Genomic DNA, 21,966 nt, shown 5'->3' on the forward strand with positions numbered 1-21,966 from the left:
TGGCTAAGGGGTCCACAGCTAGCAATCACGGTAAACCATTTAAGACTGAGGTGAGGAAAATGTCTTTATTCTGAGAGAACCTCTAGAATGCCTTATAAAGAGGGATGTATAAATAACGGGACATTAGAGGATTCCCAACGATCCCGATCGCGCAGCTGAGGTGGGCAGTCAGTCATGACCTTGATGAATCCCACAGCAGATTTAGGGGGGCTGGATAGCCTCCTATCCCCTTTTCCTGATTTTATTACTGCCGGTGGCAACAGCAGCATCTGCACACCTGCCCAAATGAAGGTAACGTGATCGTCAGTCAGTTTGTTTGCTTCGTTGTTGGGAGACTGAAATCGAGACGCAGCATCCTGCAGATTCACTGTCAAACCAATCATCCAGGGGATTCACTGTCCAGTCAAGGTCACATTGGTGGGAGTTTAACCCAAGTTCTTCTCCTCCCCGGGAGCCTCCCAGGCTGTGAGTTCCGGGGTGACTGGTGCGGCCGATATGGGAATCGCGGATAAGGCGGGGCAGGGAGGGAGGGAGGCTTCTGAACTGGTGTTCCTGTTCCATCTCTGCACACTCCAGATGCACGCCCAGACTCCGTGTCCGGCTCCAATTTGAGTAATCCGGGACCGAGATTCTCACGAGTTCGCGGAGCGAAACCGACTGCGGAAGCCAAGCCCCGCCCTTTGTACGCTGATTGGCTGAGAGTCCGACGTTACTGATTGGTCCAGACTAAAGTTGACTCTGATCGACAGCAAAGGCCTGGTCCAAGCTGCAAAGCCTCGGTCTCAATTATCGCTCGATGCGGCGCAATGACGGAGCCATCGATGGAAGAGATATGCCCGGACTGGGGCGACGAGGAGCGCATGGCCTTCCTCTTCTCAGCCTTCAAGCAGAACCGCGAGGTGGACTGCTCGGACTGGGACAGTAAACTCGCCTTCTGGTCGGCGCTGATACTGGAAGCATCGCGCCGGCGGGGCCGGATCGGCTTCACCCTGCGGGAGCTTGGGGTCTGGTTCCAGAGGAAAGGCTCATCACCTCTCGGCCTTGACACCGTGGTGCAAGACATGACCAGGTGACGGAGGCGGCGCTCCGTGACACGGCCGAACCAGGGTCAGGTCGGCTCGGGTCAATTCCTTAACACCAACCGGTCTGTCCCGCTCCCCTGATCCACAAATTCCATCTCCCGGATCCCGGATCCCTCCCCCCCCCGGATCCCGGATCCCGTCCCCCCCCCGGATCCCGTCTCCCGTCTCCTCCCCTCCCCCCCCCCGGATCCCGTCTCCCGTCTCCTCCCCTCCCCCCCCCCCCGGATCCCGTCTCCCGTCCCCCCGGATCCCGGATCCCGTCCCCCCCCCCCCCCCGATCCCGTCTCCTCCCCCCCCCCCCCGATCCCGTCTCCCGTCTCCCGTCTCCTCCCCCCCCCCCCCCCGGATCCCTTACACTCCGCCCCCTGGAATACCTCCCTCCCCTCACCCCTCTCCCCTGACTGACCTGATTGTACAGCTATATACATTCTCCTATTTGGCTCTCTGTATCCCTTGTAATGTAACCTTCTAGATCAGCCTTCTGTGCGGGACCTTGTCAGAGGACTCACTGAAGTTCCTATAGACAACATCCACTGCCCTGCTTGATCCTCTTGCTTACCTTTCAAACACTCTAACATTTTTGAGACATGATTTCCCACACAGAAATCTGTGTTGATTATGCCTAATCAGTCCTAGTCTATCCAAATCCTCACCCTCCCCCACCTACGGTAAGTTAATCAATCACTGATGTCAGGTTTACCTGCCCTCTATTTATCTTCGCTGCCCCTCTTAAATACTGGTACAACATTAGCCGCTCAACAATCTCCCTGAACCTCACCTGTTGTGAAAATGGTGCAAAGGCCTCCACATTTTCTTCCTTGGGTTCCTGCAAGGAATAAGAATGTACTTGGTCAGACCCTGGGAATTTAGCCTCTTTAATACCTTGTCTTTGGTTAAGTTTTATATGGTCCAAGACATCACAACTCATTTGCCTCAATTCCTTTGCATCCATTATTTCCACAATAAAAACTGATGAGAAACATCAGATATTATAAAAATTGGATCCATTGCTTTTTGCTGCGCATACAGACAGCCGTGCTGGATTTTTATGCGGACCTTATCTCTCCCTAGCCGCCACCTTTCTTTTATATCTAGAATCTGCAGAGATTTCCCTTCACCCTCCCAGATCCATCTTGTTTTACCCTCCTGGTTTCCCTCTTAAATGAATAAAACATGGTACATTACAGGACAGTGCAGACCCTTTGGCCTGTGATATGCTGATCAATCTAATCCTTCTCTTCAACATACTCCTACATTTTTCTATCATCTGTGTACCTATCTAAAATGTTCTTGTATGTGCATGATGTATCTGTCTCTACAACTATCCCTGCTAATATTATGTCACCTCATATTCACCATTCCACCTTTGGAAAAAGTCTCCAGCTATTTCCACAACCTGTGCCTCTTGTCATCCTGAACACCTCTATCAAGTTACCTCTCATCCTCCTCTCCAAAGAGAAAAGCCCAAGCTCCCTTAACCTTTCTTCATTAAACAGGCCGGATCTTCATATATCTCCTCTGCACTCTACAGCTTCCACGTCCTTCCTATAATGAGGTGACCAGAACTGAACACAATACTTCCAGGGTTTTATATAACCTCACAACTCTTAAACTCAATACTCCAACTAATGAAGGCCAAAGTACCATATGCCTTCTTAACAATCCATCAATTTGTGTGGTATCTATGGACCCGGACCCCGCCCCCCCCCCCCCCCAAAGATCCCCCTGTTCCTCCACACTGCCAAGAATCCTGCTGTTGACCCTGTTTTGTGCCTTCAAATTCGATCTTCCAAAATGAGTCACTTCACACTTTCAACACACACAAAATGCTGGTGGAACACAGCAGGCCAGGCAGCATCTATAGGACTGACGAAGGGTCTCGGCCCGAAACGTCGACAGTGATTCTCCCTATAGATGCTGCCTGGCCTGCTGTGTTCAACCAGCATTTTGTGTGTGTTGCTTGAATTTCCAGCATCTGCAGATTTCCTCGTGTTCACTTCACACTTTTCTGGATTGATCTCCCATCTGATGTTACTCAGCCCAGCACTGCATCCTATCAATGCACACCTACACTTCTTATAGTCGTCGAGAGATTTGCTTGCTCCAAACTAAATCAGAAGCAAGTTTATTTTCGCTAACTTACTTGATGTTAAATTTGTTGTTTTGCAGCTGAGGTACAGTGCAAAGACATAAAATTACTATAAATTATAAAATAATAGCAAGATATAAAATGGGCAATGAGGTAGTGTTCAGGATTCATGGACTGTGCAGATGTCTCAATCTGTTTTATGCTCCTTTTCCCTGACACCACTTGTCAACCAACGTTCTCTTAACTTACAACCTTGTCCTCCATCCCAACAGGAACATGCTGCCCTGATATCCTTTTACCAACAGTCCCGCCCAATCGGCCTCTGCGAAATCCCGGCTAATAGCTCCAAAATCGACCCTGCCCCCTTGTTCCTGCCTTTGCGTTTACACTGTTGCTGACTATTCACCCACCCCAGCGCGTAGCCAATAACTGTTCTGCCTCGTCCACCCACTCTGGGTGGTTTTCTAACTCTTGTCTGATTTCTCTCCCTGCTAAGACGAGGGCTGATTCAGAAGGAGTCAAGCTTAGCAGCAAGTGTTGATGCTGGCTGGCTGGCATGGGGTGTGGGGCTGTTCCTCATCAAGCCCTTAAAGTGGACACTCTCCTCTTTTCTGGGAAACAGTACTGTTTCGCCTGATGAATCGTTCATTGTTATTGAGCGACTAAAGGTGAGAGAATTAAATGTATTCAGTATAAAGAGTGGAACTTGTACTCGGTTGTTATATCTGTTAACTTGTAAGAATGACAGGAATACAGAGCCCTAACCCAACCTCAGTAATGGAACAGTATGGACAACCTCTTGCACTACCATGGACATCTCTGATTGTTTGCTTTTGCAAAGGTTTATTTGACTGTACTGTATAATTTTCTGTTTTAAGTTATGTACAATTTATGCTCTAAGTTGTCTGTACCTATGTGTGTGATGCATGTTGTACTGTACCTCATTGTACTTGTGCACATGACAATAAACTACTTACAACATTACTTCATTTGCCATTTGTTAGCCCATTTCACCCACACATCAGTAGCACCCTGTAAACTAAGACCACCTCCCTACTGACAACAACTCCACCAATCTTAGTGTCACCGGTAAACTTGGTGATCATATCACCTGCAGCCACAACAAAATCATTCACATGTGTTACAAATAGCAAGGGTCCCAGTACCAATCCCTGTTTGACACCACTGGTAACAAGCATCCAGTCACAAAACTAACTGTCTATCTTCACTGAAGTACTACAGTCTTTGACTAACAGTATAATACCTCTTCCCCTCTTACTTCCTGGCCCCCACCTCACCTAAAGATTCTCTACCCTACTGTGCACCCCCCCACCCCCCCCGATACTGAGTTACTAATCCTGCTATATCTCCCTTGGTAGTATTGTAGACCCTGTGTTAGGCAGTATTGTACATTGGGGATCTTACCCCATCCCTGACAATATTTAGTTGTTTGTTTGTTTTTCTCTCTCTGCCCATCACTCTGCCTGTTCTCCATCTTCCTCTGGTGCTCACCCCTCCCCCTTTCTTTCTCCGGAGGCCTCCCGTCCCATGATCCTTTCCCTTCTCCAGCTCTGTATCACTTTCGCCAATCACCTTTCCAGCTCTTAGCTTCATCCCACCCCTTCCGGTCTTCTCCTATCATTTCGCATTTCCCCTTCCCCCCCCACTACTTTCAAATCTCTTAGTATCTCTCTTTTCAGTTAGTCCTGACGAAGGGTCTCGGCCCGAAACGTCGACAGTGCTTCTCCTTATAGATGCTAAATGGCCTGCTGTGTTCCACCAGCATTTTGTGTGCGTTGCTTGAATTTCCAGCATTTGCAGATTTCCTCGTGTTTGCTTTGTAGATCACTTGTTAGGCAAAACGTTGAATTCAACTACTTCATTGAAATTTAATGCAAGCAGTCTACATCAAAATCTATAGTAAGTTTATTATCAAAGTACATATATGTCACCATATACAACCCTGATATTCATCTTTTTGTGGGCAAACCAAATAAATCTGTAGAATAACAAGCATAACAGAATCAATGAAAGACCATTCAACTAGAACGTTCAGCCAGAGTGCAGAAGGCAACCAACTGTGCAAATAGAAAACAAACAAATAATAATAATTAAGAAGCAATAAATATTGAGAGATGAGATGATTGAGTCCATTGGTTGTGGGAATATTTCAATGATGGAGCAAGTGAAGTTATCCTCTTTGGTACAAGAGCCTGATGGTTGAGGGGTAATCACAGTTCCTAAACCTGGTGGTGTGAGTCCTGGGGCTCCTGTACCTTCTTCCTGATGGCAGCAGTGAGAAGAGAACATGTCCTGGGTGGTGGGGGTCCCTGAGGATGGATATTGCTTTCCTGCGACAGAGGGGTAAACCTCTGTCTTGCTCCATTTGAACATCTACTTGAGCCCACTTCCCCTGCCAATTCTTTTTAAACCTCCCCACAAAGATGTTGGTCCCACTCTGGTCAAGGTGTAATCTGTACCACTTGTGCAGATTTGACCCCTTTCCTCAGGACTGGTACCAATGACCCAGGAAACTAAAGCCCTTTCCCTTGCACCATCCCTTCAGCCACACATCCTATCCCTGCTCTCACCAGCTCATGGCAGAGGAAGCAAATGAAGTATTACAATCTTTGACGACCTGCTCTGTGGCAGCTACCTAGCTTCCTAAACTCATGTTCAAAGTAAATTTTTCATCAAAGTATGTATACGTCACCATATATAATCTTGAGTTTCATTTTCTCACAGGCATTCACAATGGATACACAGAAACAGTGTAATCAATAAAAATCTGCACACAAAGAAAGATAGGCAAGCAACCAGTGTGCAAAAGAAGACAAACTATGCAATTATGTTAAAATTAAATAAATGACTGTTGAGTCCTTGAACGTGGGTCTGTAGGTTGTGGGATCCGTTCACTGTTGAGGTGACTGAGGTTGTGCACCCTGGTTCAGGAGTCTGATGGTTGAAGGGTAATAACTGTTCCTGAACCTGATGTTGGAGGCCTCGTGCTCCTGTACCTCCTTCCTGATGGCAGAGCATAGCCTTGATGATGGATGCTACATTTCCTGTGGCAGCGCACCATGTAAATGTGCTCAGTGGTGTTGGCCAGGGCTTTACCTGTATTCACTATATTCTGTGGTCTTTTCCATTCATGAGTATTGGTGTTTCCATTCCAGGCTGTGATGCAACCAGTCAGGATGCTCTCCACTGCACACCAAGAGAAGTTTATCAAAGTTTTAGACGATCTGCACAAACTTTGAAGAAATTAGGGGCACTTCCATGCCTTTGCAATGGTCCCAGGACAAATCCTCTGATATGATAATACCAAGGAATTTAAAGTTACTCACCCTCTTCACCTTCAATCTCCTAATGAGGACTGATTCATGGCTTTGCAGATATTGAGTGCAAGGTGGTTGTTGTGGCACCATCCCGCTAGATTTTCAATCTCCCTCCTATATGCTGATTGGTCACCGCCAGTTGCACAAGGGGCTGTCAAGGCCTAGGTCATGGAGTTTATTGATTAGTTTTGATGGGATGACAGTGTTGAATGCAGAGCTGAAATCAATGAAGAGCATCTTAATGTATGCATCTTCAAATCAATGACGAGCATCCTAATGTGTGCATCTTCACTGTCCGAATGTTCAAGGGCTGAGTGAAGAGCTAATTGTGAATTGACCTATTGTGATAGTAGGCAAATTGGAGCAATGCCAAGCCACACCTGAGGATGGAGTTGATATGGTTCATGACCGACCTCCCCAAAGCACTTCATCATAATGGACGTAAGTGAGACTGGACGATAGTTATTGAGGCAGGTTATCGCATTTCTCTTGGGTTTTCGATATGATTGAAGCATATTTGAAGCGGAATCAGGTTTAGTATCATCGGCATATGTTGTGAAATTTGTTAACAGCGGCAGCAGTACAATGCAATACATGATAAATATAGAAAATAAATAAATGTAAGTATATTAAATAAAATAAAAAATAGTGCAAAAACAGAAATAATAAAAAAGTGGGTACCTTGGACTGCTAAAGCGAGATGTTAAAGATGTCAGAAAACACTCCAGCCAGCGGATTAGCTCAGGTCTTCAGTGCTTGGCTAGGTAACACCATGCTTTCCATGGGTCCCCCCCTCCCCTCACGTTGGTCTCAGACTGAAATCATAGGGTTGTCTTTACAGGAGCTCAGCTCTTCTCTAACCTGTGTTGTGCTACGAGGAATATTTGTGGGTGGAGCAAACACAGTGGGTTCACTGATAGCTCCCGACACTGAGGGTGGATTCTGAGGAATAGGCATGTCGGAGCAATTGTTACTGTGCAAGAGCGTTACAAACTCTCTTAACCGCTATGCTCACTGCTGTGCAGTTTGAGGTCCAGCCCTAGGCCGACACTCCCACAGCGATGAATCACCTGAAGTCATCATCTCACAGCATAGCTTAGTGTGAAGCGGTGTGCAGAGGCTGTTGATGGGGTCTGGGGTGAACAGTGCACCTTGGCAGATTCAGTGAGGGTGGACTGGTAAGGCAGCTGCACGTGTACACAGACCTGGACTGGACGCTGCGATTGTCCACTCCCTCCTGTTAGATGTGATGGAAGCAGGCCTCCCACTCCCTAAATTTGGCTGCACAGATATCCCCAGCCTAGAGGTTTTGCTGCGGTAACAAATTCAACAGGGAAAGCTCAGGCACTGCAGCGTGCAGCCTGAGGTCACAAAAAAAAGGGGTATTCACCTATACAAGTTTGTACTCCTCAAGACCCAGACTGCTGTCAGTGCTGGCCTTCCTGTAGAGTTGTTTCCGTTAGCCTTTCTCCGCGTTATGCCTCCTGTAATTTAATGTGCACGGTTAGTGATTTATTACAATGTTTATCACCTCTTTTTACCTCCGGTCATTACAAACGAACCTTCATTATTTTGCACTGTGCCCTTTCTCTAGGAAAAGGCGGCTGATGTTTTAAAACTTTGCCATAATTTCCTGGACAAGTCACATCCCGTGGCAGCTTTCTCAACACTGCAGCAAGTGTGCCAGACTCTGTGCGAGGACGAGAAGACCTTCTGTGTGTGTCTGCTGCAGCTCCAGAAAGAAAAGAAAGTCACGGTTGTTGAACTTGATGGCGATAAGGTAGTTGTGCTTCATCAGCTACGCTCGATTTGCTGGGATTGGTTGTGATGGTTCAAACTCAGTGCATCTCTTTCATATGTCACGCAGATAGTGAAGTTCACCCACCCTACCAGCAGCAAAGTTTTGGCAGTGACTGAGGTTGACATTGGGGTGTACCACTTGGTGAATTGTGAGAAGATGTTATCACAGAAAGCAGAAACACTTTCCCAGGAGGCTGAAAGGTATGACGGAAAAAAATAAAACCGTCACTTTTGCAATGCTGCTTAGTCAAAGTTTTTATTTTTCAATCTAGAGCTGCATTTTGGGCACAGTACAAATTCAAAATTAACGTGTTTGACCCTTCGTCAGGACTCGGCCCGAAACGTCGACAGCGCTTCTCCCTATAGATGCTGCCTGGCCTGCTGTGTTCCACCAGCATTTTGTGTGTGTTGCTGTTGTTTGAATTTCCAGCATTTGCAGATTTCCTCGTGTCTGCTATTTCTTTTCCCACTTTCCTCATTTAGATCCTGTTGTAACCTTAGACAATCTTCTTCACTGTCCACTATGCCGCCAATGTTGGTGTCATTGGCAACTAGCTAATGAGAATGCTGCCTACATTCTCAACCAAGCTGTCAATACAGAGACAAACAAGAGACCCAACACCAGTCCCTGTGCCAGATCACTGGTCACAGTCTGAAAAACAGTCTTCCACTGCCACCCTCTGACTCCCACCACCGGGCCAGTTAGTTAGCTCACCTTGGATCCTGTGTGATTTAACCTTCCAGACCAGTGTACCATGTGGGTCTTGTCAAAAATGGTCCAGATAGACAACATCGGCTGCCTTGCCCTGTCAATCCGCTCGCTCACCTCTTCAAACAAAACTCTTATCAAATTTGTGAGACAAGATTTCCCACACTCAGAATTGTGCTAACTGTCCCTAAATAGTCCTTGCCTTACCATTGTAGGTATATCCTGTTCTCAGAGTCCTCTGCACCAGCTTTCCAGCTCTGGTGTTAGGCTTACCAGCCTGTAGTTCCCTGGCTTGACCTCGCAGGCCTTAAATCAAACACAACATCAGCCACACCCCCACATCCTCTTCTTCCATGGTATTTCACCTGTGGCTAAGAAAGATACAGAATATCTGCCATACCCCAGCAATTTCTTCCTTTGCATCCCACAACGTCCTGGGATGTACTTGGTCAAACCCCAGGGATCTATCCACCATTATGCACCTCCAGATCACCAACATCTCTCTCATCATGTTGATATGTGTCATGACATCGCTGTGCTCTTTCCATAATTTTCTAGCTTCAATTACCTTCTCCATGATGAACAGAAGTAAGAATTTATCATTTAAACTTCGCCCATCACCCACGGCTCCACTGATCCTTAAGGAAACCTATTCTCTCCGTAGTTACCCTATAATTAAAACATCTCAAAGAATCCTCCTTTACCTTTTCTGCCAGGGGCATCTCATGTCGCATTTTTGCTCTCTTGATTTCCCTAGGTGTATTCTTACGTGCTTTGCATTATATTTAGTGATAGAGCTGAGTGTAGGCCCTCTGGCCCTTCGAGGCTCGCCACCTCAGCAACCCCTGACAAACATGAGTAACCCCAACCTAAACATGGCACAATTGACCAACTAAACTACCTGGTTCGTCTTGGAACTATGGGAGGAAAGTGGAGGACCTGCAGAAAACCCATCCATTCCACAGGGAGGATATACAGAGACTCCTTGCAGAACAGCACCGGAATTAAACTTCAAACTCCAGAACTCCCCCAGCTGTAATAGTGTCACGCTAACTGCTAACCGTAAAAGAATTCGTTTGATCCTGAATAAAATGCCGGAGGAACTTAGCAAGTCAGGTAGCATCTATAGAGGGGAATATCCAGTCAACGATTTGGGCCAAAATCCTTGCATCAGGACTGGAAAGGAAGGGGGCAGAAACCAGAAAAAGAAGTGGGGAGGAGTGCAAGTTGGAAGGTGATAGGTGAGATGAGGTGAAGAGGACTGTGGCTGGATGGGTCTGTCTGCTGCAAAAGGCAGGATCCCCATTTCAGTTCAACTTTCCATTCTGATATGTCTGTCCATGGCCTCCTCTACTGCTATGATGAGGCCAAACTCAGGTTGGAGAAGTACCACCTCATATTCTGTCTGGCTAGCATCAAGCTTGATGGCATGAACATCGATTTATTTAGCTTCTGGTTATTACACACCCTCCCCCCTTTCTCTTTTTCCATTCCCCATTCTTATTACCCTCTGTCCCCTTCTTTTTTCCTCACGTGCCCATCACCTCCCCTTGTTTCCACTCATCCTTCCCTTTCTTCCATTGTCCACTCCAGTGGGATTCCTTTTTCAACCCTTTAACTCTTCCAGCGATCAGCTCCAGCTGCTTACTCCATCCCCCTCCCCGCCCACCCACCTTCCCCTTCACCTGCTATCTTGTACTCCTCCTCCTGTCCTTACTTCTTTATTCTGGCTTCTGTCCCCTTCCTTGCTAGTCCTGATGAAGGGTCTCAGCCCAAAACATCAACGTAACATTTCCCTCCATAGACGCAGCCTGACCTGCTGCGTTCCTCCAGCATTTTGAATGTGCTGCTCAAGATTTTCAGCATCTGCAGGTTCCCTTGTGTTTATTATTTGATCTCAGCTGCCCCTACCTGATACATCCTTGTTTTTCCTGACTGGAGCCTCAGTATCCCTCATCTTGCATGGTTCCACAATTCTGCCCACTTCCTTCTGTTGAGGGAAATAGGTTCTGTAATGAGGGATCCAAACTGTTGCAGCCTCTGCTTCAGATTGCAGCCAGAAATTCTTATTTAAATTGGCAGGGATAATATCTTCATAAACTGATACTGGTGGCGAGGAGTTATAGAGAAGGACGTGGTTTCAGGCTTTTTCATCAGTTTTCTAAGTTACGTTTTCAGAAAGGACCAGTCATCTCCAGTATTTTACTTATAGTTGCAGACAAACAGATCTTCTTTTCTTGCATTTGCCAGCTGATGTTCCAAACTGAAGGCCAGAGTGAGAGCTGGGGTGAATTGTGCCTTTCCCACCGAGCTGGACTGAGCCTTTGCTCGGTGCCTCCCTTCCCTTGGCAGCTACAGGGTTCATCCCCTACTCCCTTTCTGCAAGAGAATAAAGGAAAGAAAGCTTTGATTTTGCCTAAATAAATAAGCTGGTAAAGTAGCTGTTTGTTCAAAAATATTTATTTTTCCAGTTACAAAGAGGATGCAAGGAAGCACTTAAAGGCTGGTAAAAAGAATTTGGTGAGTGTTTCTCTCTTCAGTCAGTTCTGCCATTAAAGTTGCTTTGCTGCTGCCCGCAGCGTTTTAATGCAGTTGTAAGAACAGTCTGCAGTGGGTTCCAGTGCTCCTGGTGGTCTTGCTCGCTTTTCTTTGCAGTCTGGTGAAGCTCCGGCAGTCAGGTAAAATCATGCATGCATTGTGTTGTACCCTCTCCGTTATAGTTTTTTAGGTGACCTGTGATCAAAAGCAGAGGGCAAGATGTTGAACCCCAAAGCCAAGAAGAGAGATGCTGGTGTTTGGAGTAACCTGAGGAGGTGGGGGAGAGGATACTGTATTACTTTATTGTCGCCAAACAATTGATACTAGAGCGTACAATCATCACAGCGATATTTGATTCTGCACTTCACGCTCCCTGGAGTACAAATCAATAGTAAATATAATAAAAATTTTAATTATAAATTTAAAAAAATAGGGGAAGTAAGGTAGTGCAAAAAAAACCGAGAGACTGGTCCGGATATTTGGAAGGTACGGCGCAGATCTGGGTCAGGATCCGTTCAGCAGTCTTATCACAGTTGGAAAGAAGCTGTTCCCAAATCTGGCCGTAGGAGTCTTCAAGCTCCTGAACCTTCTCCCGGAGGGAAGAGGGAAAAAAAGTGTGTTGGTTGGGTGGGTCATGTCCTTGATTATCCTGGCAGCCCTGCTCCGACAGCGTGCGGTGTAGAGTGAGTCCAAGGATGGAAGATTGGTTTGTGTGATGTGCCGGGCTGTGTTCACGATCTTCTGCAGCTTCTTCCGGTCTTGGACAGGACAACTTCCATATCAGGTTGTGATGCACCCTAGAAGAATGCTTTCTACGATGCACCTATAAAAATTAGTGAGGGTGTTACTCCGTCAATAATGAAGTTATTGCACACACTTAGGTGTTTCTTTCCATTTAAGGCTCTGAAATCTCTAAAATTGCGGAAGAGAACAGATAAACAGCTGGAGGATATCCACGCAAAACTTGATATGATCCAGACTATCCTCGATCGCATTCACTCTTCCCAGACTGACGTAAAGGTACAGTAATGATAGTTTTGCTCTTACCTCCCTCTGGTGGTGCAGTCTACTGTGGAAGGATAATGGGAAGGCAGTAATTGTCTCAGCTTTCAGTAATTACTCGTGAATATTGGGTTGTGGCAGGGTTGTTTTGTCTTCCACTGTTGAGATAACTTATTACTTCTTGTGCAAATTGCCAGGTTGTTGAAGCTTATCAGGCGGGGCTCGGAGCTTTGAGGCAGTCCATGAAAGATGTGAGTGTAGAGAAAGTTGAGAACCTGATGGATCAGATTGAACAGGTGAGTGACTTCATGCTTTCCCTTGTGAATTGTGACCCTGACTGGAAGAACGAGCCAAAAGGGGCTGAGATCTGACAGATCTTTCATTAGGTTTGGAGATACAGGAATCTGCAGATGGAGCAGAAAGCAAATAGCTCAAGGGACTCAGAAAATCAGGCAGCATTTGTGAATGGAAATAAGACCATAAGATTTAGGAGCAGAAATGGGCCATTCAGCCCATCGAGTCTGCTCCACCATTCAATCATGGGCTGATCCACTTCATCCAGTCACCCCCACTCCCCTGCTTTCACCCCATACCCTTTGATGCCCTGGCTATGGACAAATGGACAAATCCAGATGAAAGGTCTCAATCTAAAACGTCAACTGCCCATTTTCTTCCACATAAAACGTTACAGCACAGTACAGGATCTTTTAACCTACTCTAATATCTAAGCCATGGGAGCATGTGGTGGATGGTCAAATGAGCAGCTGGTACATATCACAAGTCTTGGTTATGCAGGCAGGCAATCTCTGAAATCTATTGATAATGGATGGGGCCACCCTTCTTGTAAAGTCTTTTGTCCAGAAGAAGGCAATGGCACTTATTTGCCAAGAACAATCATGGTAACGAGACTATGAACACCTAAGTCATATGACATGGCAGATAATGTTGATGATCATTATCATTATATCATGATATAATGATGCTGCCTGGCCCACTGAGTACCTCCAGCAGTTTGTTTTTTCTTTGTTCATTAGAATTTCTCGGAAGCATCATTGGCGACTGTAGAACAAGGTAACCCTGAATGAGATCTGTTGTTTTCAGAGTCTTGGTAAACAAGGTAGTGCAGTTGGTCTGCATTTTAACCCAGTTAGGATTTAATGAGGAGAAAGGATATGGGGACATTACAGCAAAGTACAGGTCTTTTGGCCCAGGATGTGCCAATATTTTAACCTACTCTAGTGTCTAAACCACGGGAGCAGATGATGGATGGTTGTATGAGCTTTTTGCTTCCAATTTTACAAGCAATAAGGAGAGAACGCTGGGTCTTGTGCCAAAGATATTAGTGTTCATGGTCATGTTAAGCTGACTACTGAATGGCCACTCTGCTATAGAGGGGTAACTTTGGACTCTATCACTAAACAAACTCACACATAAAGCACCACAAATAATATTTATCATCTTCTAATCTCATGGTTTAATCTGTATCTTAACAATGTTTGTTTATACATCTGGAGGGCTTCGTTTGTGGGCCAGCTCTCTATCCTTGGTTGGAACTCATTCAGTAAGCTTTTGCACTAGAAAATCTGCTTGTAAAATAATGTAACAAATATAAATTACTATCTGCTGTTTGTTTTTTTTAAAAATATATTCTCACTTTGTTTCAACAAAAGACATTGTGTGTTGCATCATGACAATATCTCAACTGTTCCAGACGTTTTGCTGCTGTGTGTGGGTATTCTGGGAAATGGGGTAGTGTCTGTGTCATCTTCACACACTGCAGGTGGTCAAGCAGCCTGAAAACAGAGGACATTATTGTGACCTAATCCCTCCTGCCTGCATTTTCATTCAATAAAGTGTGTGAATTCCTAGGATACAAGAACAATAGCACAGTCTGTGATAGCAGTACATTAGAATTATAAATCAGCAGATAATCTGAAGGTCCATCCACACACAGTTGAAAGTCAATGACATATCTACCTGTAACACCACTTTCAATGGATTCCCAGACTCTTTCATTCTACCACACTCCGCACTGTGTAAAACTTCACCTTGGTTGGTCCTGCTGAAGTGCAACTTCTCACGTTTGTCTGCATTAAATTCCGTCTGCCGTTTTAGCCCACTTTTCCAGCTGGTCCAGATCCCGCTGCAAGCACTGACGGTTTTCCCCACTGTCCACTACACTTCCAGTCTCGGTGTCATCTGCAAACTTGCTGATCCAGTTAACCGCATCCTCATCCAGATCATTGATATAGATGACAAACAACAGACACAGCACCGATCCCTGCGGCACTCCACTAGACACAGGCCTCCAGTCAGAGAGGCCACCATCTACTGAAACTCTCTGGCTTCTCCCACAAAACCAATGTTGAAACCAATTTACTACCTCGTCTTGAATGCCAAGCAACTGAACCTTTTTGACCAACCTCCCATGTGGGGCCTTGACAAATACCTTGCTGAAGTCCATGTAGACATCAACCACTGCCTTGCCTTTGTCCATTTTCTGTAACTTCTTCAAAAAACTCTATAATATTGGTTAGACACAACCTACCAAGCACAAAGCCATGCTGAATATCCCTAATCAATCTATGTCTGTCCAAATACTCTGGTCCTTTAGAATACCTTTTCCCACTACTGATGTCAGGCTCTCCGGTCTATAATTTCTTGGTTTATTTTTAGAGGCTTTCTTAAACAGTGCAACAATATTGGCTACCTTCCAATCCTCCGGTACCTCATGTATTGCTAAGAACGATTTAAATATCAAACAAGAATATCTGCAGATGCTGGAAATCTGAGCAACACACACAAAGTGCTGGAGGAACTCAGCAGGCCAGGCAGCATCTATGGAAAAAAGTACAGTTGACATTTCGGGCTGAGACCCTTTGGTAGGACTGGAGAAAAAAAGATGAGTAGATTTAAAAGGTGGGGGAGGGAAGAGAGAAACACAAGATGATAGGTGAAACCGGGAGGGAAAGGGATGAAGTAAAGAGCTGGGGAGTTGATTGATGAAAGAGATACAGGGCTGGAGAAGGTGGAATCTAATAGGAGAAGACAGAAGGCCATGGAAGAAAGAAAAGGGGGAGGAGCACCAGAGGGAGGTGATGAGCAAGTGAGGAGATAAGATGAGAGACGGAAAAGGGGATGGGGAATGGTAAGGGGGGGGTGGATTACCAGGTTTGAGAAATCAATGTTCATGCCATCAGGTTGGAGTCTCCCCAGACAGAATATAAGGTGCTGTTCCTCTAACCTGAGTGTGGCCTCGTGTGACAGTAGAGGAGGTCATAGATTATCATATCAGGATGGGAATGAATGGGAAGTGGAATAAAATGAGTGGCTGCAGGGAGATCCCGCGTCTTCTGGTGGACAGAGCGTAGGTGCTCAGCAAAGCAGTCTCCCAAGCTACGTCAGAGGCCACACCCGGAGCACCAGACACAGTATATGACCCCAACAGACTCAGGTGAAGTATCACCTCACCTGGAAGGATTGTTTGGGGCCCTGAATGATAGTGACGGAGTAGGTGTAGGGGCAGGTGTAACACTTGTTCTGCTTGCAAGGTCTCCCTGCCTTCCCTCATACAAGAGGAGCATTCAGCTCTCATGTGGCATCCCTACTGGTCTAACTGTGCAAATACAGCTTTCTCGCCTTCCCTCACTCAAGTCTCTCCAAGCTGAAGCTTCGAAGAGCTAAACCCTCAAATAATCTCTCTAACGCTGTCCACTCCAACAATGATGACTTCAGTTGTCTCTGTTTTATTTGTATTTGTTTTTGCCATTTGTTTCCGATCACTGACTGGCTGCTGCTCAAAATACCAAGCTGGCGCAAATCGATGCCTTATGTACTTAATCAGCGAGCCTAAGTGAGCTACATCTACTCACACTTTCGATCACTGATTGGCCACTGCCCAAAACACCAAGCGGCCATTTGCTCTGCTCCCTGCAGCTCCTTACATACCTACGTTTTGGATTATCCTACTGGACCACGATGCAGCCAGCCAGGGTGCTTTCTACATCTGTAGAAGTCAGTCAGAGTTTTCAATGATAGACCAGACTTCCTGAACCTCCCAAGAAAGTAAAGACATCAGTCCATTTTCCTTAATATGGTATCTATGTTCTGGGCCTAGGACGTCATGCGGTAGATTAACACTCAGGAATTTAAAGCTGCTGATTCTCCGATGTAGACTGGCAGTTGTTCACCTGCCTTCCTCTTCCTAAAGTCAGCAATAAGCTCTTTAGTTTTGCTGATACTGAGCAACAAGAGGCTGCTTTTGCAGCACCACTCAACCAGGTGATCTGTGTTGCTCTGGTGAGTTGACTCATCACCACGCGTGATTCATCCGACAGTGGTGTCATTGTCGAACTTGGAGATGGCATTGGAGTTGTGCTTGGCCACAAGGGAGTTAGGAACACATCATTGACGTGCAAGTTTGTTGGTGGTCAGTGAGAAGGAGATACTGTTAATGATTGAGATTTGCCTATGAGGAAGTTGAGGATCCAGATGCAGAGGGAGGTGCAGATGATGGACATTCCAATGCACCCAGCAAATCCATTACAGCGTTGACCAGAAGTAATGGGTTCTCATTATGACATTACTGTAGCTGCCATATCTGCATCCTGTGACCCGGCTTTGATCCTGACCTCTGGTGTTGTCCGTGTGGAATTTGCAGTGTCCCCCTCAAACTTTGTGGGTTTCATCTGCTGTCCTGGCTTTCTCCCACATCTTGAGTTGTGACGAGTAGTGAGGGCTGCTGTACAGTTGGTACTGATGGGATTGAGCAAAAGGCTTATTTCTGCCCTTGATCAACAAAGTATGTTGGGGAAGCGGGGTTTGGTATTCTCTGAGGGTAAATGGGTTGAATGGCTTTAAGAAAGTATGAATGTGTGAATATGAGCATTTAGTATTGTCTCTTTGGGTCTGGTTTTATTTTGACTGATAACAGTGACTGTCTGTCAATTGGGCATTGTCCAGAGATGGTTGAACTGTCATTGTGCATGAAATTATTTAATGGTTGTTCTTTCTTTGTTTTTTTTTAGTTCTGTGAAACACAGGATGATATAAACCGGACTCTGGCTGGTGAAAACTTTGCTGAAATAGGTGAGGTTTCCTGATGTTGACTTCTGTTTGTTGATTTATACAGCTAACTGTTCAGACAGAAACACGATCTTTCTCTTCACTAATCATTCCAGAGCAATGATTCAGAAATACTTTAAATTGATTCTTCCTGTTCATTAACTATCTGCTGGTGGGCTGGTTTTTCTCCCCCATCCTCCCTGAAGTGTTGGCTCTGTGGCTGCCAATTCCGCACGACCTGGGTCACCTTTTCTACCTTCAGGCAACTATAAATCATAATGAACAGAGATGAGCCATTAAAATGGCCGAGGTTTCTGTGATACTGACTGGGATTGAAGCATTGACTTGCTCTTGTCCCCCCCAGCTGTCCCTTCCTCTTTGTATGTTGCACCAAAAGTACTGCTCTGAGGGGTGTAAAACATGTTAGACCTGAGCTTTCCGGCATCATCTTTTACCCAATCTGGTGATACTTCCCAAAGGCACTGGGTCCCTGAAGAGGAAACCTGTTGAGGTTTTCTCTGATTGGGGGAAGCAAACGGTTTATCTGAAGGCTGTGGAACAATTAGCGTAGTTACCAGCCATCAGTACTTCACCAGGTTTAATAAATTTGTACATGTTGGATCATGATAGTCTCTGGGGAATCTTGAAGTGTAGATCTTCTGCTAATGTTGTCTTCTTTCATTCTGGCTAAGGAGGTGTTAACATGAGTGAATTGGAAGATGAGTTGAATGCTCTCTTGGAAACCACACCGGAGAAAATTTCTGTCCTCCCGGATGTACCAGCAGGCCCACTTCCTGGGTCTGCCAGTTATGACCTACTGGATGCGGAGCTGGAGGAGGAGTTCAGTAAGCTGTCTGATAAAGGTGAGCTTGTGACTTTGAGGAAGAAGGGCAGGTAAGGGCTGGGGAATGGATTAGCTATGAGGTTTCACTCTTGCTCTTCCTTACTTCTTTGTATAGTTGTATCATTCATATCTCAGCAGCTAACATCTTTCAAGCCATTTTACAATGGAGTCCTTATTGATCTCTCTTTCCATGTCTCTATTTTTTTTTCCTTCTCTTTATTAACTTTACTCATTCCGTCTCTTCCCCCCAAACCCCCAGCAATCTAATTTCCGAGTTTCTACCACTGGTCCTTCCCTCAGTACTGGGGACTTGACTTATTAGCTGCCTGTTTGCTACAATGTCTGCTGGGGTTGCGTCATAGAGTTATAGAGCACTACAGCACAGAAGGAGACCATTCAGCCCATCTAGTCTGTGCCAAACCATTGTTCTACTTAGTACCATTGACCTGCACCTGGACCATAGCTTTCCATGCATGCACTTATCCAAATTTCTCTTAAATGTTGAAATCAATCCTGCATACGTCACTTCCACTGGCAGCTCTCACCATCCTTTCAGTGAAGAAGTTCCCTCTCATGTTCCCCTAAAGCATTTCCCCTTTCACCCTTACCCCATGAACTCTAGTTCTGGACTCACCCAATCTCAGTAGGAGTGGGGTCCTGCTGTATTTGCTCTCTCTATCTCCCTCTGCTGTTGGGGAGATGGCATTACTTAGCATTGGTTTATGCTGATGAAATAAAACGTTTTGTTTGTTTCTCTTTCTGTGGAGATATGTTCTTCCCCTTTGCCAGTGATGGAACATGGACCCTGGGTGTGGTGGAGGATTCAGAATCCTTCATTAAAGTTGTTGAAAGTGTACTCAAAATCTAGGGGTCTAGGAGCTGAAATTTGGGATCACATTCGCCAACTCTATTCTGACTTGGTACAGGCATGATTGGGGGTATTATTGCCACGAGTGTTGTAAATGTTTCAGATTACAAAAATAAACTGCTTTGGGAATGTGACATTTAACAGAGGTGGGTAACAGTTCCAAAATATCTTTTCATGTTACCTTTTCGAGTTCTTGAAGTTACTTCCTTTGTTTTCAGGTGGTGCTACGGAAGGAGGAAAAACTGCTATGTCACTGGAACCTGCACAATAAATCCTGCTGCTACACCCACAGAGCAATCCCTCCCTCGCATACGTCCTGAATAACGAGGAAACTAGTGACATGTGATAACTGTAGCAGTCAGTACCGGAGAAATCTTCCATTCTTCCTGGTTTGCTGTGGGACCTGGGATAAATGGTAGGTTCTTTTGCTCCGAAGAAGGGATCTTGAGTCATCTGGGGAAGAGGAGAACTTTTCATGTCCATCTCCCTCAGGCAACATTCATTCATTGATTCTGTATTGACCATTTTGGCCCAAAATCGGCAGATGTGGGTGCCGGGCCAGGGGCCCATTTTCTGTGGATGATGTTTAAGGGTCCTTGGAGGGAGAAAGGGGCTCGTTGCCCTGATCAGCTCCAGATTGCAGTGATCTGATATCAAGATGCACTTCTCACTGCCACTCCTGCTGCTAAATAGTAGTCGGGGGAACATTGATGAGAGCAAACCAAGGAAATTGACTGTCCTTAACTGACCTTACCATCTTCTGTGGCATTTGAAGAACTAGATGTTCCACTGGATGTTATCACAATGGCATTATTTAACAGACTGTGCCTGTCGCAGTCTTTGGGATGAGTTCAGTCCGTTAAATTTGTGATGCTGCTGGACTTTCCAACTTGGTCTGCAGGACATTGGTGTAAGTGTGAATATAAGAAGTCCTTGGAAATCTACCACATTAATATCTGGCAAGAATCCAGCTCTGAGGGGAAGGTCTGAAAGGACAGGATTTGCTGGTAGTTCACGTGAACCCATTTGTCATGTGCGTGAAAGATTTCCCTAGAAAATTACTTCCGTTGTCTCTGGTTAACTCTGGATAAAATTATGAAGGTGTACTTTGATCAAATTCATCTAGACTTTTCAGTTTATCTTTCCCTGCAGTTGTGAATTGTGTGTGTTGTGTGAGAAGCCCCAGAGGACAGCCAGCGCGCATAGTCCCGAGAGGAGTAGCTGGGGAGATGGTTGTCCTCACCTTGCACTGGCTCCTACTGTATTTTTCATTTACAAATTGTACAGTCTTTGTTGTGAATCTGTTTGTACATGTGTTTTGGTAGAATATATTACTAGCTAAACGTCTGAAATGTAGATGATCTTGAAACCCTTTTATTGCCTGTTTGAAATTTTTAAAAAAAATAAAAGTGTGCGGTTTCCCTTTGATCTCCCTTTTGTGAAATAACTAATGGTGTACTTCAAGCTCAGAGTTGTCAGTGTAGTGGCTGGAATCAGAAAACAGTAACCCAATGTTATGGCAAAAGTGTCATTCTGAGCACGGTATTACTAGAAGTTCCCGGGAAAGAGTAACAAGATAAAAGAGCAAGTGGAATTTCCTAAAATAAAGTAAGTTGTAAAATTGGATAGCCTTCCAAGATGTAGATCATTGTTTCAAAAATAAATGTGTTAATTTATGATTAATTAAGCTCTTCAGAAGAGTTATCATTGGTAGAAGGTGATAATTGATAGAAATGTTCTCTCCACTGGTAGTCTGACCTGATCAATCCCTCCACATTCACTAGTTGTACTTTCCATGTGTCCTGTCTCTAACAGCCCTCTTTAACTCGTCAGTAAGCTCACTTATCACCATGACAAACTGGGTGTTGCCTTGCCCAAGTCTTCCATTCCTTTCCCACCCACTCTGCAACTTAACACTAACCTTGTTCAGTCTGACAGAGGCCCTTTCACCTGAAATGTATGCTCCCTCTTTCCACAGGTGCTACCTGACCCAGTGAGAGATTCCAGCATTTTCTGATTTATAACATCATTGCTGGGATTTTTTGCTCAATGGGTGTGGATATCTGAGGAAAAGGAAACATTTTTACCCTCACTGGGCATTAGAGAAGGGCGGGTTAATTTCCCGTTACTCCTTGAGCATTTCTTAGAGTCATAAAGCACTAAAGCACAGAAACAGGTCCAAGTCCCATTTTAAAGAGCAAACACGAGGAAATCTGCAGATGCTGGAAATTCAAACAACACACACAAAATGCTAGTGGAACAGAGCAGGCATAAATGCTGGCCTGCTGTGTTCTACCAGCATTTTGTGTGCTATGTCCCATTTTGTCTGTATTATTCTGCCTATGCTCCATTGACCCGCACCTGGACCAAAGGGCGTCGATACCTACCCATGCATGTACTTACCCAAATTTCTCTTAAATGTTGCAATCGAACCCACATCCACCACTTCAACTGGCAGCTTACTCCACACCCTCACCATCCTCTGACTGAAGAGATTCACCCTCATGTTCTCCTTAAATATTCCACCTTTCACATTTAACCTATGACCTCAAGTTCTGGACTCACCCGAGCTCAGAAGAAAAAGCCTGCTTGCATTTTCCCCCTCTGCACCCCCCCCATAATTTTGTATACA

The 21,966-nt window shown here is 45.3% G+C and overlaps 1 protein-coding gene across 2 annotated transcripts; it reads left to right on the forward strand.

Annotated features, from left to right (window-relative positions):
• The first annotated feature begins 346 nt into the window (after nt 1-346).
• Nucleotides 347-20,762, forward strand: chmp7 (charged multivesicular body protein 7). 2 transcript variants are annotated; one of them, XM_073056852.1, is made up of 10 exons: nt 347-1,069; nt 3,668-3,839; nt 8,104-8,289; nt 8,377-8,510; nt 11,490-11,538; nt 12,457-12,576; nt 12,756-12,854; nt 17,586-17,646; nt 18,318-18,485; nt 19,553-20,762. In XM_073056852.1, the coding sequence occupies exons 1-10, from the start codon at nt 807-809 to the stop codon at nt 19,603-19,605; spliced, it is 1,305 nt and encodes a 434-aa protein (XP_072912953.1). In that variant the 5' UTR covers nt 347-806; the 3' UTR covers nt 19,606-20,762. The 2 variants fall into 2 exon arrangements, with proteins under 2 accessions (XP_072912953.1, XP_072912944.1); XM_073056843.1 differs by having other exon boundaries at nt 352-1,069; nt 18,315-18,485.
• The last annotated feature ends 1,204 nt before the right edge of the window (nt 20,763-21,966 follow it).

The sequence above is a fragment of the Hemitrygon akajei genome, chromosome 1 (genome assembly GCF_048418815.1).
Source record: "Hemitrygon akajei chromosome 1, sHemAka1.3, whole genome shotgun sequence".
Lineage (NCBI taxonomy): Eukaryota > Metazoa > Chordata > Chondrichthyes > Myliobatiformes > Dasyatidae > Hemitrygon > Hemitrygon akajei.

Excerpts from the sequence above, each read along its gene's own strand:
- chmp7 (XM_073056843.1), top strand. The coding sequence starts at position 807 with ATGACGGAGCCATCGATGGAAGAGATATGCCCGGACTGGGGCGACGAG. Across the intron at positions 12,577-12,755 it reads CTTCCCAGACTGACGTAAAG|GTTGTTGAAGCTTATCAGGC; the intron begins GTACAGTAATGA and ends GCAAATTGCCAG. Across the intron at positions 18,486-19,552 it reads CAGTAAGCTGTCTGATAAAG|GTGGTGCTACGGAAGGAGGA; the intron begins GTGAGCTTGTGA and ends CTTTGTTTTCAG.